Genomic DNA, 15771 nt, shown 5'->3' with positions numbered 1-15771 from the left:
TTTTGGCATTTAACTGTACTCAGCCAACAGATATGAATCACATAAATTGTTATTATGGATTTTAGACAATTAAAGTATCTTTCCAGCTGCTGGGGCAAAATATTTCACATTTCCAGATGGTTTTAATTCAAGTTCCCTTCAGTCATTTATTGTTTTTTGCATGTGGTAGTCTCAGGCTATCCATTTTGAGATATTAGTTATGTTTCTTATATTTATTAAGTGCTGGATGACAGCGTGTCTAAGGCATTCCTTTCCCCCTCACTCAGTATTTCAGGGTTGAATGTGTGGAGCATTCCTCCGTCACTATGATGATCATTACCCGAGCTGTTTTCCCTGACCTCTGCAGGTGACATTGGGTAAATTCAGAATCTCAACACCTTTAAAACATTCATTCTGCCCCCTATTGGCGCTTTACCCTCTACTCTAATTAAAAGATTAAGCTGACACTCATTGAATTATATGTGCACTTTCACTGGTCAATATCTTTTTTTTTAATTTAAATGTAAGAATAAAAGGAAATGTAACGCTTGTTTAAAAACAGTATGATTTTCAGTATATCTGTCGATCTTATTTCTAAATATAAATGTCTGACTTACTGCATTGTGGGACTGCCATAATCAACTCAGTTGGAGATGAATATTAAATGGAATATTAATTAATCAAAAGAAATCAAAGAAAAAAGGCTATTTTCCCCCTCATACGCACTCTTCTCTATCTGACACAGGAACACCATGTAAAATAAACAACCAGGAAACTATTGGGTGAAAATTATTTATTATATAACCCGATGTACAGTATGACAGTCTGACCCCTCCCCTTTGATGAAGCCCCGCCTACGATGAAGATAAATCCCACGGAGGTCGTGTCAGTCGAGTGGCAAGGCGAGGGAAAGGGGTCATCCGTGGCTACCCCCACCAGACAGAGGTAAGAAACTGGAGTATACAAAAAGGGTGGGGGCGTAAGCCGAAATGTAACCCATTTAGAAAAAACAAAAAACAAAAAGGCGAACATAAGCTTGGTTAAGGCATTGAGTACATTTGTCCTCTTAGCAGCCATTGTATAATGTGCCGATTAGGCTTTTAGTGATGCAACAGAAGGTTCTATCAGAGCTTTCCTAAGACAGTGTACAATAAGCTCTCAATTTATTGTATGTAACAGGGCCGTACATTTGTACATATTGAAACAAGGAGGCAGAGTCGTTAAATAAAATAGTTGTCTTCTCACAAAAGATAACAGCAGCCAGCCAATGTTATAAATCAGGCCTGCTGAACTGTAGCCCTGTAGGGGCTTCCAACATTTTTTCTTCTCCATCACACTCCTCATAAATCCCTCACTGTCTACCCCAGCTGATTTATGGTGAGTGTACAGTTACAAAATGGATGCCATGCCTCACGCAAGTGGGTGCTACACCTTGGTGGTGTTTGAGGTGAGGTTCCCACTTCACTGTAAACTATGAAATTGAAGATGCTATATAAGTGCAATCCATTACCATCATTATAAATTAAATAGTGAGTGGAAACTGAAATGGTTCAAGCAAGACAGTAACTAGTTTAATCAAGTGGTTAAGTTCCTGGGTGAAACACAATGCTTCAGGCACATTAGGCCTGTAGGATCAGAGCTATCTGGTCCTGTTCTATAATGGCGACATATAATAAAAGGAAAAACTAACAAACACAAAAGCTAATTTTCTTCGTTTCCTCTCGTCACAGCAAAGCAACTCGGGCAGCAGGCATAGTGGTGTTATAAGGCCTTTTCAGGAGTATCAGCCACATGGGATCACTGCTGTTTAGGGTTCTGTGTGTGAAACAACATATCATATCATAGCATGCAGTTCATTCACATTTTAATCTCAATCTGGAGTTCTGACTACTATGAATAACGATAATAACGACAACAACAGCAACCTTCAACGTCATTAAAATGAAAAAGCACTTGCTACAAGCTCTGAATGAAAGACATGACTAGTTTAAGACAGACTGTGAGGAACAGACTGTGCCATTCACAGTCTATGCCTGCCAGTTCACTTTAGGCAGTGGGTTTAATTTGGCCCAAGTTCATGAGAGGTTACCACTGCACAAGGACCCCCAGATATTTACTAGGAACCTACAAATAGCCAGTTGTCCTCAGAGAATGATACTGTACACCTCTACCGAGAACAGCACTAGCTCTCCTGTGGTGTGCTGTGTGGCTTGTACTGTGGCCAATAGTTCAGTTAAAATTAATTAAAGAAAAAATCATTGGACACAAGGGTGAATGATAGAGACAGTGTGTTCTGTTTATTTTAGTGAAATTAGCAGCAGGGGGCAGCAGTGTTGTATAATAGGAACTGAGCTTGTAACCTAAAGGTTGCAGGTTCAGTTCCTAGGAAGGACACTGCCATTTTTCACTTGTACGGGATAAACTTGAATATCTAACTGTGTAAATGTATACTGTGTAAAAAAAAAAGCTAAATCTTTTCAAGCTGCTCTGGATCTGCATAATGTAATGTGAAATTGTGCTCTCTGTTAATATTGAGGTGAATGAGTTTTCCTACCTTACACTTAAAGCAGGAAGCAAGACTTTTGGATTTTTCTGCTTTCTTCCCTTCCTGCTTTGCTGCTTTATCCAGAGAGGACGCCTCAAGCGTATCTGCCTTCGAAGGGTCAACCTTTACACGAGAAAGGAAAGGGAAAAAAACAAAAGGAACAATAATGCTGATTGTTACCACAAACCGTTCTTCTTTGATAAATTATCGTAGGGGTATCCGTTGCGGGGGTTGGGGGGGACCTTCTGGAAACAAATGAAAAATTAAAGTAATTTAGCAAACACAAACAAAACCTGCTGTACCAGTGTGCAGCATACATCCGGCTGCTAATTTTGTCTATTATACAGTGCCGCTGTTTTATGGAAAAATCAATGGAGATCTTTGTTTGTTTGGTACTGTTGGACCCCGTCGCTGCGGACAAACGGAAGTGTACGAGAGCGGTGAAACGAGAGACGGAACATTCATCAGCACATTACTCTCTCTGTTCCCCCTGCTGGCCGCTCCTCCTCTTCCTCAGTCGGTACGCAAAGCAGACACAAAGCGGATCCTGGTTAGACATCCATCTCACTTCCAATTAGAACATAAGGCCAAGTCAGTGCAAATTTAGCCCAGTTGTCATGCTTTCCATTAAACCCAGTCTGGTTTCATTATTGATGGCTTGGCTTCTGGTGTCCTAATTTCCAACTGAAATACCAGTACTGTGTTAAAAAATAAAGACTTATTGTATATGGATTTGAGTAGCTTTGGTATTGGTTTACATGGTTAGGTGCTGCGCTACCTTTGGGCGGAAGAATTTGATGAAGGCGTTGTCTTTACTGGCTGACGGGACGCCCAGAGTCAGTTTCGGCAGCTCCTTCTTGCTGGAGTTTTTCACGGGAGCTTTCCCTTTGCTTTCCGCCGCTTCGGGCGGTGGAGCAGCCTTGCTGGCTTTGTTAGCGGCTGCAGGGTCCGCCTCCTGTGGAGCCTGATCAAGGTGGCGGGAGGGATTTTGAGAAGAAAAACAAAATGGATGCTCGCAATCCAAATGGAGAAAAAAAATACACAAGTTGAGAAAATTAAATGCAACTCTTTAACAGTGTGGACTCCACCTGCTTCAGGTGATGGCTGTTCTTCTAATTGATAAACCAATTGCTGTTGATTGATCTGTTTAAAGGTCAATTAGAGTTCCACAATTTGTAGTCCTAAAACCCGGAAGTGAGTTTATGAGCCATGGGTTCCCTCGGCAGATTTCCAGTGATTTTTTTCCCATAGAAATTTTGATTTCTGCAGAGACCTACAACGGTTACATTCCACTACCCACCACTCAAGTTTACATACGAGTCCGCCAACAACCTTTGTAGTTTCAATATAGCAACTTGAGAGTAACTTTTTAAAGCACACAACTGCTTTGAAACTCACGGTTGAGAGATTAATGGGTGTAATTTATATCGTAGAACAAAATGTGAAACTCTCTTAAGCTTATGTTAACTACAGATCTTGTTTTCTAAAGAAATCGAAATCCCTATGGGAAAAATGCATTGGAAATCTGCCAAGGGACCACATGGCGGTAGAAACTTCCAGGTTGACCTGCAAAAACACATCATCACTGTGGCACTCTATTGAAAGGAGGCTACACCTGTTATAACAAAATGGATGCCAAATTCAAGATAACCAATTAAACACTCAAAAATGTGATATAGTCTCTGTCTTGATGAGATTAAAAGCCAACAGTAGCTCTTATTCCTGTGTTGTGGCACTGTATAATTCATATCATAAAATATCCTTACATACGAATTTTGATCAAAATAATTTTACAGGTCATTTCTGTGTCTTCGGTACATTTAAGATGTGTTGGAATACAGTTTGATGGCACCAGTCAGGTTTAAGTTATGGAAATGTTACAGATTTGTGTTATGATACTTACATTTGTTGCAGCAGGTTGGGTGTCCTTCAAAGACTGAAATTTTGAAAATAGAGAGAATGACATTTTGTTAAACAGGCAGTATACATTTATTAGAAATGACGAGTAACTTGATTTCATTTCTCCCAGAGCTTCATATAGCCAGATGTTCATTCCCCTTCTATTACTGCAGAGGAAAAAAACATTTGGGTAAGATTGCCAAATGTGTCGGTTCACAGAAACTTGGCTCCTCTTTTCATCGTACAATTGAACTTCCAAGATAAATGGTACATTTTGAATACGCACATCCAGTCTCAATCCATGATTAGTGCTGTTGTTAGTAAATCTGTGAGCAGATTTCTTAAACGAATGTGCCTTTCTATGTGTCTGAGGAGATGGCGTCTTTAACCTTCTGCCTGAAGATCTTGCTGAAGGTGCTGCCCGACTCCTTTGCGTTGGGGTCCTGCTCTTTGGGCTCTGAGGGTGCCGGGGCAGCCCCTCCAGCGGGAGGGCTCTTCTCCATCTTCAGGGACTTCTGTTCTTTCTCTGGTTTAGATGTGCCCTCTGGCTCTTTGCTGCCTTTGGCCTTACCCAAGAGAAAAAAAGCCATTCATTATTTATGAATTCATTCATTCAGTCTGTAATTATTTTATCATATATCTTAGAACCAGATTACTGCACTCTGTTCTTCATACTCAGACTTTCAATGTTAGGAACACCCTGTGCTTTGGTCCTTGTGTTAACGCTGATCGTGTCACCAGTGCTATTTCCCCATCATTAGCTTCCGATCACACTGTGTGATCACTGACTTAATGCTACTTATCTAGCGCTGATGACTGCTCTATAGCTCTAATCACTGTTGTGACTCTGATGATTGCTCTAGCTCTGGTGGCCGCTCTAGATCTGATGACTGCTCTAGCTCTAATCACTGTTGTGACTCTGATGGCTGCTCTAGATCTGATGACTGCTCTAGATCTGATGACTGCTCTAGCTCTGATGATTGCTCTAGCTCTAATGACTGCTCTAGATCTGATGACTGCTCTAGCTCTGATGATTGCTCTAGCTCTGATGACTGCTCTAGATCTGATGACTGCTCTAGCTCTGATGACTGCTCTAGCTCTGGTGGCTGCTCTAGCTCTGATGACTGCTCTAGCTCTGATGATTGCTCTAGCTCTGATGACCGCTCTAGTGCACTCCGGTGAGTTTATTATTTCACATATTCCCACAAGACTGTCACAGTCTGAGGCTGCTAGTTACCCATGACCCCCAAAAGCTGCAAAAGTTTCAATTGTAGGGCTCCAAAAAAAAATCAGTTAAGGACTTCACTGTAGGACTGACTATCTGCAAAAAAATGTTCTTCCAGTTTGGAGAGTTCAACTGTATTTGTGAAGAAAAAGGCAAACACTTTCATTTATTTGTCAAAGTCAAATTTGTCAGAGTCAAAGTTTAAGACAAATATTGATTGAATCCAGGCTTTCCTCAAGTTTAAACATCCTCTCCACGGCATGCCCACCATTTTCACCCGTATCTCCGTTGCCATCATCTACTTAAGGCTCCTGCCAAGCTTCAAAGATGCCTCCTAGGTGTGGGCTGAATTACAGTGTGCTGTAGGGCACTGTATAATGTGTCAACACGTCAATGATGCTATGCTTTGTACTGCTATGAACAAGCTCCCTGTTGTTCTCCTCTTATTCCGTTTCCAGATTCCCCCCACAGCTGGCTGCCCTCAACCCTGACATCCCATAATCCCACATCCACTTCATCTGCTACTGTGCCGTGATCTGGATTTATGATAGTTGTTTATTTCCTTAACTTCTATGTTCTTATTTTTTTGTATATGTTAGAGCATAGTTTCAGGTTAGCTTCATTATGCTATCTACCAGTCAGCAAAGGTGAGTCTGCTTGTGGAGTTTCTTGTGTTTTGCCATTTTTTTCAAACCAAAGGGATTTCAATCCATTTTTCTCTTTTCTTGGACGTGACAATTTTTTGCTGTGCTCTTCCATCAACTCAATAGTCAGGAATGCCTTGCTTGGAAATCTCCCTATATCTAGACAGTATACAGTTTGGGAATGTTTTTTCATTATTACAGATTTTTTATCTGTCCACTGTAGTGACTTATTTATTGTTGGTAATGCTTGAATCTTCACTCCTTTGTTATATCTGCTCCAGCCTGCATTGATTCTCTCTTCAATGGAAGCTATACAGTGCTACATGAAATCAAATCTGATTGGCTGATAGATGGATTGCAAAGCTATTCAGTCCCCATTGTAAAGGTTTTTAGAAACTAGTTAATGTCACCCCATTACATTGCATTTTCTGCATCTGTGTTTAAGTTGTTGGCATGAGCTGTAAAATTCCATCCACTTGCATATAAAATATGCTGATATTTTCTCATTTTTTATTCTGTGCATATGCACTTAGCTGCTTGGCTCTTAACTGTGGGGGAAATGTTATGGACGGAACTTAGGGTAATCAGTGTGGAGACCTGGACTGTAATTAACCCTATTTTTATTGTAGGCTTTCTGATCGTTTTCTTCTTTCTGCAGGTCCTGCACGTGTGTGTAAATACCTCTTAATTACACAAAATTAACCAAATACTGTGTTATCTCTAAGTAAGGTGTAATTCGCTAAATGGGCAACAATTTTAGAATTTTCAAAACAACATAATTTGTTTCCTTGCCTACTTTGGAAATGTTAAAATTGTTTTCACGTGACTGCAGACTTACACCCCCCACTCCACCACCACCACACACACACAAGAGAACACAACACCCCAAACACATGCACCCTTTGTCTCCTATTAAACCAAATGTTGATCTAAATGGGATTTAACTGGTAAATTAAAGAACTGTAAAATGAAGGATGACAATGATACAAAGAATACCTATTTCAGACCTATTTATGTCATAATTTACCTTACAACTGATGGACATTGGATGCAAGTATGTTTCAGAAGTTTGAAATGGATGCTAAGTCAATAATCAAATTGATTCAATTATGTAGCTCAAATGAGCATAAAGTACTAACAGACAGGAGTAAGTAAAGTTGCTTTTGTATGTTGTATTTATGACATATGATTATAATATGCAAGCCATTGTCCTGAATATTACAGAACCAATAGCTTCCAGAATTAAAAGTTGTCAGTATAATTAAAATAGATTTCAGGCATAACTGATTTTTACGCCTCTGCAAATTCCATCTGTAGTTTCTGCTAGTAGCCTTAAAAACTGTGTTCACTGACATAGCCTACTTCTATTTGTTTCCAAAGAGAATCTAAACTTAATATAGAACATAGGCCCACAAAATCTTTATTCATACAGATCAGACAGTTTTCTGGGTATGGTAGGTCAAAAAAACATCTCCGAGGAAAAAAAGGAAAAGCAATTCTCAAAAAGAAACTCACCAGTGATTTAATAAAGTCCATAACTGGCTCTCTTCCTGTCCGACCGTTTCCTCCTGGTTGCTCTTGGTTCCTCTCGGCGAGCTTCTGCAGGTCGAGAAGCCCGAAGCGTCTAGCGACCAGGGTGCAGAGGGGTGCCACTGAGAAGTAGCCAGGCGGGCCGTCGGGAACGGCTATGATCTGCGTTTCCCCTCGGGACCCCGAGGTTCCGGTGGTGAACGGGCTCCTGGGAAGTCTTGAGGAGCCGCGCAGCTGATACAGCAGCCTGACGCGCAGCCTCTCGCGTTTGTCGATTGTGGGGTTGAAAGGGAGCTCAGAAACCCGGGCCGTGCCCCTGCCCCCTCACCGCCGCGCCAACAATCGCCCTTTTATTCGCCGCGCCCCTTTCTCACCCGCCTGTTTGTGATCAGCAGTGTTCCGAGCCGGCCCATTCTGCCCCGGTCTCAGCGCTTTCAGGACATCACAAAAACACTCTGATTGTGTGTCAGCCCTTTTAATGCTAGTTTTCCAAGAAAAAAAAGACAATAAGAAATACTGTAGCAAAAAAAATAAAATAAACAAAAAAAACAATAAGAAATATTGTAGTAAGTGATTGTACTAAGTAGAATAAATAAGAGTAAATAATGGATTACACATAGGAATATTGGTTGCTAGAGCAAAATAGCAAAAATGATTATTATTATTATTATTGTTTTACTCATATTACTATCCGTGCCTTAACATTTTTTTCAGCATCTGGACAAGTTAATGGACAGTTTCCTCTAAGAATCCTAGTTGTGTAAGATTTATTTATTTATTATTTATTTATTTTTAACCAATGATTGACAGTGCTTATCAAAGTAAGCAGTACCCAGTGATGTCACTGACAGCTGTGCTGGCTTTGTTTTGGTAGATGAGGAGATGAATCCAGAGCTCTGAATTTGAACAGCTATTTTTCTCCACGGGTGAGAGCTGGAGCCATATTTTCTTAGCCCTTCGTCCCCTCGACAAAACTGACACAACTTTATGTCCCATGAAACATCTGCTTTATGTGCTTGTTCTGCAAATAGCTTGTCTTCCTAAGCTTGCCTCTTTGCAAACAATAAACTGTCAGAAGAAAATGCATCTACAGACATAGTGTGTGCACAGAGCTTTTTTCTCTCTCTGTAAATACAATGGATCTTGCATTTAATTGGCAAGTAATTGAATGGTAATGGTAAATGGACTGCATTTATATAGCGCTTTTATCCAAAGCGCTTTACAATTGATGCCTCTCATTCACCCATTCACTCATACACTCACACACCAACGGTGAAAGGCTGCCATGCAATGTACCAATCAGCTCGTTGGGAGCAATTAGGGGTTAGGTGTCTTGCTCAGGGACACTTCGACACGCCCAGGGCGGGGGATCGAACCGGCAACCCTCTGACTGCCAGACAACCGCTCTTACCTCCTGAGCTATATCAAACTTTTTTTGAGTTTTCTAAAAAGCATCAAACTCCAGTTGGGCAAAACGTAGAACAGGACATGAAGTGTACATTACATTACATATGACCTAGAAATCATCAGTTTGTTTAGCAAGCAAGGCTGCCCGTTACGCATGTCAGTCATTGCTACTGTATGCATGATAAGAGTCCTTGAATTGAGAGAGGAATTCACTTGAATTATTCTCTCGTTTAGTGTCTTCTTAAAAACACTGAATCCGTTCAGCTCTGCTTCAAGTGCATTTGTTCAAAAGCAGAAGACAAGAAGAAAATGAGTTCAAAGTAAATTTCATATGAAGTTACATGAAGCAGCAAGCACTGCTTCACAGAAAGGCATATTCAGCAGAGTAAGTCTCTGGGCTTTGCAGTGCACTCTGGAGACCCAGGAATCCTTTGAGATGGATCTGTAAACTCATGCAGAATAAGGTAGGCTTGGGAACCCATTCTCCGCGTTTATAACAGCAGCTCTGTGGAAATTCTCATCGAAGACACAAGGGTCTGAGTAGCAGCAACAATACTGCAACTCTTCCCTTATAAATTCCATCGCTCCACTGCCTACTCTCATAACACGAGCCCAAGTATTCATTAAATATTCAGAGCACAAGTATTCATTAAATATTCTTAGCTGGGCTGGCAGCATCTGCGTCAAGGAAGACTAACTTTCTCAAAGATACTTTTGATCAACTGCAAACAATGTTGAAACATTTATTATACATCCATTACAAGTGAATATGGTTCGGGGGAATACTGATTCATTACTAAAGCCAGGCCAGCTCTCCACTCTTAGCTGCATTAACTGAATTACCTCAGTCAACTTTAAAAAGACCAGCTTTGACCAGATAGTGTATAAAAACGCAACTTAAACCATCTTGGAATCCCAGCTGCGCTTAGCTGGAATTTCCAGCAGAGAAAACAATTAAATAAATGCATTCAGGTGCCCCTGACATCTTTTTTCATTGAGGCAAAATAGCGACCTTATGTCAGATAAAACAGTACGTTCAGTGCTACTGTATTTACGTCCAATTGGAAAGGTGTCGCTTGTGACTGCAGTGCGATGCGACAGTTTAGGAGTTAAAGCAGCGTATTCTTAGGTTACACAGCTACACATCGAGCCCTTTCTGAACAAGTGGATTTGTGATCCTGTGGGAATGTCGGAATTTCAGAGCGTGGGCTGACATATTGCGGATACACACGCCGGGGGCGGAGGCAAGATTCCTGGCGCTGTCAGCTGAACGTCGTGGGCTTACTGAAAGGCTGTTTGTGACCACTTCAGGAGATAACGCACTCGCATAGACCCTGAACAGATAGGGAGTCGAAAACACCTTAAACGTTTCCCGTGTGTAGAAATCATAATGGCTCAATTGCAGTATGCTTAGCTGGAGTTTTAAACCTCAGGTTTAAACACCTGAACCACCAAACTGAATTCACGACTGGAACAGCTGTCTAAATCTGTGAAACACCGATGAACCTTTCCAGTTGTAATGCAGTTCTGTGGTCTACAGGGGTTTAAAGAGGTTTAAACTCCAGCAAAGCACTCTGCAATTGACTTAATGTGTTTGCTTTGTGCTCAGAAATGTAAGAATGCCTTGTTTTGACAAAAAAAAGTACCAGAGAACACTCTTCCAATATTTGTAGTTTATATTTTGAGAGGGAAAGCTCTTTTCTTGCCTATTATGTTACACTGTTTTTGTGTCTTGTTGACAACATTTACACAATGTTGTTTTCATTAAGTAACATTGTTCATGCTTGTTAAGATGACCATACCTGATCTTAAGCAATTCTATAAATCTGTGATCTCTCTAAGGGTAAATGATCCTATTTGTTTCCTAACATTTGAATTACAAAAAAAAAGAATCCAACCACATAAGCACTTAATGTGGTGGATATTCTGTCCTAAATACTTCTAAGAAACACCCTTGTATTTTTCCAAATGACTTTAAGAACATCAAGAAAAACAGGATTTTCCCCTTGCATTTCTAATTTATATGGAATGATTGGTATTGAGTAATAATGTCCACCAGAGGGCAGAGTTAAGACAATTATTATGTTTAGACAGCGTGATCTAACGTCACTGCATTCTGGGCTGCCAATTACTTTACCCACGTACACCAGGCACCCTCACATACATTACAAAAGATATTGAGTAGCGTGTTTACGAGAGTGAATTGGTGTATCATAGACGTCAGGCTCTTGATAATATACATTCTGTGCTGACCTTCCACTTCCACACAGCCCAGGTCATATCAGCAAGCACCTACGCTTTGGGGTGGTACAGATTTACACTGACGTTTCTTCACCCCAACCCCTCCCTCAGAGAATGAGGCCTGTGTAAAAACAAGTGTGTCAACATTGTCCCATTTATTAAAAACTTACAGTAAGACATACACCAATGATATTTGATTATGGTAATGGCTTTATCATTTGAAATGCTATCAACGCAAACATACAGAATTTACGTGTGAGCTATAAAAATGTTGCATGTACATTGCGTGTATCCAGTGTTGTTAAGTGAATCTGTGCCATAGAGTTTATTGTTTTAACCTAATCTCTTATAGACTAAACTAGAAACTTAAGGGAAAATGTTGCACATTCAAGGGGGTACAAGTGATGACTTCCACACATGTAACTACTATGTGTTCTATGCCACTTTATTACACTCATTATTCAACTATAGTCCACGGCACTGTGTGACAGCTGACCTTGTGACACAGTCCAGCTGAACACCGACACCAGCAATGCCCTTATGCATGTACCTTTAAATCAGTCATTATCTTTGCTTTGCTGAACAGGTTTAATTTACAGTACATATCTCTATTTTTTTTGTTACAGAACTATTCTTTTATTCTTTAAGAATAGTTATTTGGCTGTACACCATGCTAATATGCAACAGAGCTATATACACTAAGGGGTAACAAGATAAACAATCTTAATCAATCAAGATAACACCAACAGATATGTCACCTATTGTTTTTCCTTTCTCTTCTGGCATTTGACTTCGGCCGAAACGCATAAGCACAACAAGGTTATATGGCTACAAAGTCTAAATTGAAGGCCTGTATCATAGTCAATGACCGGAGACCTTGAGGAGGTATTTCAGAGAGAAATCGATTAGGTCCAAAGAAATACAGTACACAAAAGAGGTTGAAGATAAAGTGTCCTTGGTAGTGCGATTGCACCATCACCAACTATGTAATACTGCAGAGTTCGTACTGGCCCCACTGCACCCTACTGTAGTGTGCATGTGTGCAACAGTCACAGGCCGTGTGTGTGGGTGTGTGCGTGCATGTGCATGCACGTGTGGGTGTGTGTCACATTTGAATTATCCCAAATTAATGAATCTAAAAATATATCATCAGAAACATAATTCATAGAGGTGTGTGCTTCAGTAATCCACAAAGATGTGTGGTATATTATCTAGCAAACTTGAACACGAGGCATTGTCATATCTGCTCTTGTAATATAGGCAGCAATGAATTAGTTCACACGTGACTATAAAGAGAGAATCAAATCTGCTACGATTGGATGAATCACATTTAAGCCTGAGCTCTGTAATTTTTTGTTTAGTTATTAACTCTTGGCACATGGATAAAAAATAAAAAATGCATGGTAAAACAGAATGATTGCATTGGCATGAAAATACCTGAAAAGAAAGGAAAATGAGAAGAAAAAAAAACTTATGTGAAGTATATGCTACTTTTTATCCTTAACCATGAGCTTGGTGATTATTGAAATCTATGTAATACATTTCACAAGTATTTTGGAATAACGTTAATGACAATTTAAATAGTAAATAACAAATATGATGGTTAAAATTGATCTAGGCTTTATAATCACTTCTGAGGTCTTTTTGGTGCCTGGCTTTCTAAGAATTGCAAATAACTATGAATTCTGCTGATTTCATAATTTTCACACCATGTGTATACAAAGATCCCAAACTCTCTGTACACTGCAACAAAAACCATAGCCAGACGTATCACTCGATCCACAGTTTCAGCATTCCCTCACAAAGCAAGCCGGTGAATGTACACAATGGACGTTTGTGAATGTAAACTCATGTTTTTTTAGGCAGTCAGAACTTACATAAAGGGACAGCATTTGTTTACCTGAATATCAACAATGCAGAGATTCTACAGTATTTCCTGAGGCAGTTTATGTCAATTATTCCTAATTAGTGGAATCGCTGTCTTTCTTTATAAATGACTTTTTTCATTCTGATGTCAAAACAGAAGAGTCGCTCATATATCTTTGCGGGTAAACAACCTGGCTCAGCCCGGTTAGCCCTCTCCTGTCTGCCTGTAACTTCAGAGGACGCGCTATCGACAGATCAGTCCAAATAAAATCTGAGGCCATGTGTTGCCATTATAAAACAGAGGGGCATCTGATTTCTACTCGAGCTGTGGGGTCAAACAGTGCATGTTTTCTGCCTGGTTCTGTTTCACTCCAATGGGGTGCTGGAGTTCATCCCAGAAAATACAGTCACCCTCCTGAACTCCACAAGCTGGCAAATGCCCAAGCGTGCCTACATTGGGCCCTCTGCTTAAAAAAAGAAAAAAAAACTAAACAAAAAAAACAAGCACAGGACCTGGCCACCCAGTTCCGCTCAATAGAGACAACAGGAGAACAGTACCAGGCTGCCATTCTGTCCAAAACAAGTCCTGCCTGTTTATTCCACAGAACCAGCTTTACTCCCAGAATGCCCCTTTCTCCAGAGTTTATAATTGACAAGTTGGCAGTGGACAGGGGCAAAATGTCTGCCAGATCAGGTAAACCTTGGCATGGGGTCCCGACAGTCCAGACTGATGTCGTAACCGCCCAATCAGTGCCATTTTTTAGCTATCTATGCCAATCGCAAAAACTGATTAAATAGAGAAAAAAAAACACTCGCCATAGAAGACAGAGAAATTGGCGGTAGCGGATTGATAAAATTTGAGATGCGATTTCAGCGGGCAAATTAATTGTGTATGCCAGTTACCGGTTAAGATCTCAATGTTCTCATTACATCGTGATTAACATAACAAATATATATTCAGATGAGGTTAGAGTACTGATACCCAGTCGCAGTCAGAAAGAAAACAACCGCACTTCTCAGTCTCAGACAGAGTGCTGGGTGTGAATTTTGATGTGTGTTTCAAAAACTTGGTTCCTGGTAGAGGTCAGTACCAGTGACTCAGCACAAGGAAGTTAGTAAGTGTAATATGAAATTAACAAGGAGTATCAAGGAAACATGGCAAGAAAATGGTGAACCATGATTTACTGAATTCCCTCTTCTTGTCATCACAGTTTGTTGCAGCTAAGAAGAAAGTAATATTGGTTCAGTGGCATGGAGGAAAATATGCTTTAAATGCATGAGCTGTCCTCTCACTTGTTGGCTGCTGTCATGTGTTTCCTGCTCAGAGCCTTGTACACTGGCAGCAGGCAGGGCCTTCAGGACCTTGAACAGTGGCGGCATGACCAGCAAGCATGCACGCCAGAGTTTGACTGGTAACCAGCCCAGGTGCGGCTCATTGCCTTTACAGTATCAGGTCTGATAGGGAGGCCTAGGGACTTACATGAGCACTAGGACGTTTTTCGGTGCAACGTTCTACGGGCTTTAGTACTAGGACGTTTTTGTTTCGTTATTTGAAAAAGAGATAAAAGGACCACGGGCCTTTTTTTATTTTAATTTTTTGCTCACGCTAACGTTTTAATTAAAATACTACACTGTACTGTAAAACAGAAGTCTCAATGGTTTGAGGACAGCAATTGCTATAAACAATTTCAGTAGGGCAGGGCAGCCTAATCTGTTGAAGTGCTCCCTGTTCCGTTGTTTTTCAGTGAAACTCTATTTTAAATCCTTATTTATTTATTTCATATTAAATACATAATTATGATTATACATTTACTCAATCATAATCCATCCACAAACTACTACTGCTAGCAAATACATATTTGTTGTTTCAAAAGCTGTCACCGACCCCCTTGAAATCTAAAATTAGTAGATGTGTTGTTAAGAGAGCAACTAGCTAGAAATCTAATGGCCCCATAACTGAAATTTTAATATTTTGAATACCTGTATGTCACAATGTGTTTAGCAATCTTATTAACATCTTGCCGGCATAGATTGTAAAATGTGTTTGTGTAACTGTGTAACTGAGAAAGGAGTGCGTGGGATACACTACCTGTATGTATGCAGATATATATATTTTTTTACTGACATAATTAGGCTATATTAAGCCGTGCGTTAAATTGTGTTAAACTCTTTTGTTTTAATTAAGGAAAAATACGGAACTTACGCTTGCCTTGGATCAGCTGGAAACTGGCAAACTGAGTGCGGCCAGTACCAAGCGGGGATTTGAGGAGGGGTTGCCAGGAGGCGCAACCACTTCTTAGAAGGCAATAGGGGGGATCTGCATTCCAATGTTGTCAAGTTGGTCAAGTGAAATACTGTTATTTGTTTATTGTCTTGTCTCATGTATAATATAGTATAATTGTGTCTTCTGTTAAAATTGTTGTTGTTTGTACTTT

The 15771-nt window shown here is 40.2% G+C and overlaps 1 protein-coding gene across 4 annotated transcripts; it reads right to left on the bottom strand.

The window, feature by feature from the left end:
- Window positions 1-755: 755 nt before the first annotated feature.
- LOC135238010 (uncharacterized) lies at window positions 756-15558 on the bottom strand. Of its 4 annotated transcripts, none has more exons than XM_064305626.1 (6): window positions 15540-15558; window positions 4813-4989; window positions 4428-4460; window positions 3303-3488; window positions 2539-2647; window positions 756-932 (listed from the first exon to the last, which is right to left on the bottom strand). In XM_064305626.1, exons 2-6 carry the CDS (start codon window positions 4924-4926, stop codon window positions 769-771), a joined length of 606 nt encoding a protein of 201 aa, XP_064161696.1. In that variant the 5' UTR covers window positions 4927-4989; window positions 15540-15558; the 3' UTR covers window positions 756-768. The 4 variants fall into 4 exon arrangements, with proteins under 4 accessions (XP_064161696.1, XP_064161695.1, XP_064161698.1 ...); XM_064305625.1 differs by lacking the exon at window positions 15540-15558 and adding an exon at window positions 7808-8306; XM_064305628.1 differs by lacking the exon at window positions 15540-15558 and adding an exon at window positions 7808-8303 and having other exon boundaries at window positions 756-1794.
- Window positions 15559-15771: the final 213 nt, after the last annotated feature.

Source organism: Anguilla rostrata, chromosome 13 (genome assembly GCF_018555375.3).
Source record: "Anguilla rostrata isolate EN2019 chromosome 13, ASM1855537v3, whole genome shotgun sequence".
Taxonomy (NCBI): domain Eukaryota; kingdom Metazoa; phylum Chordata; class Actinopteri; order Anguilliformes; family Anguillidae; genus Anguilla; species Anguilla rostrata.
Note: the sequence above shows the minus strand (reverse complement) of the source record. Positions and strands in the feature narration are given on the sequence as shown.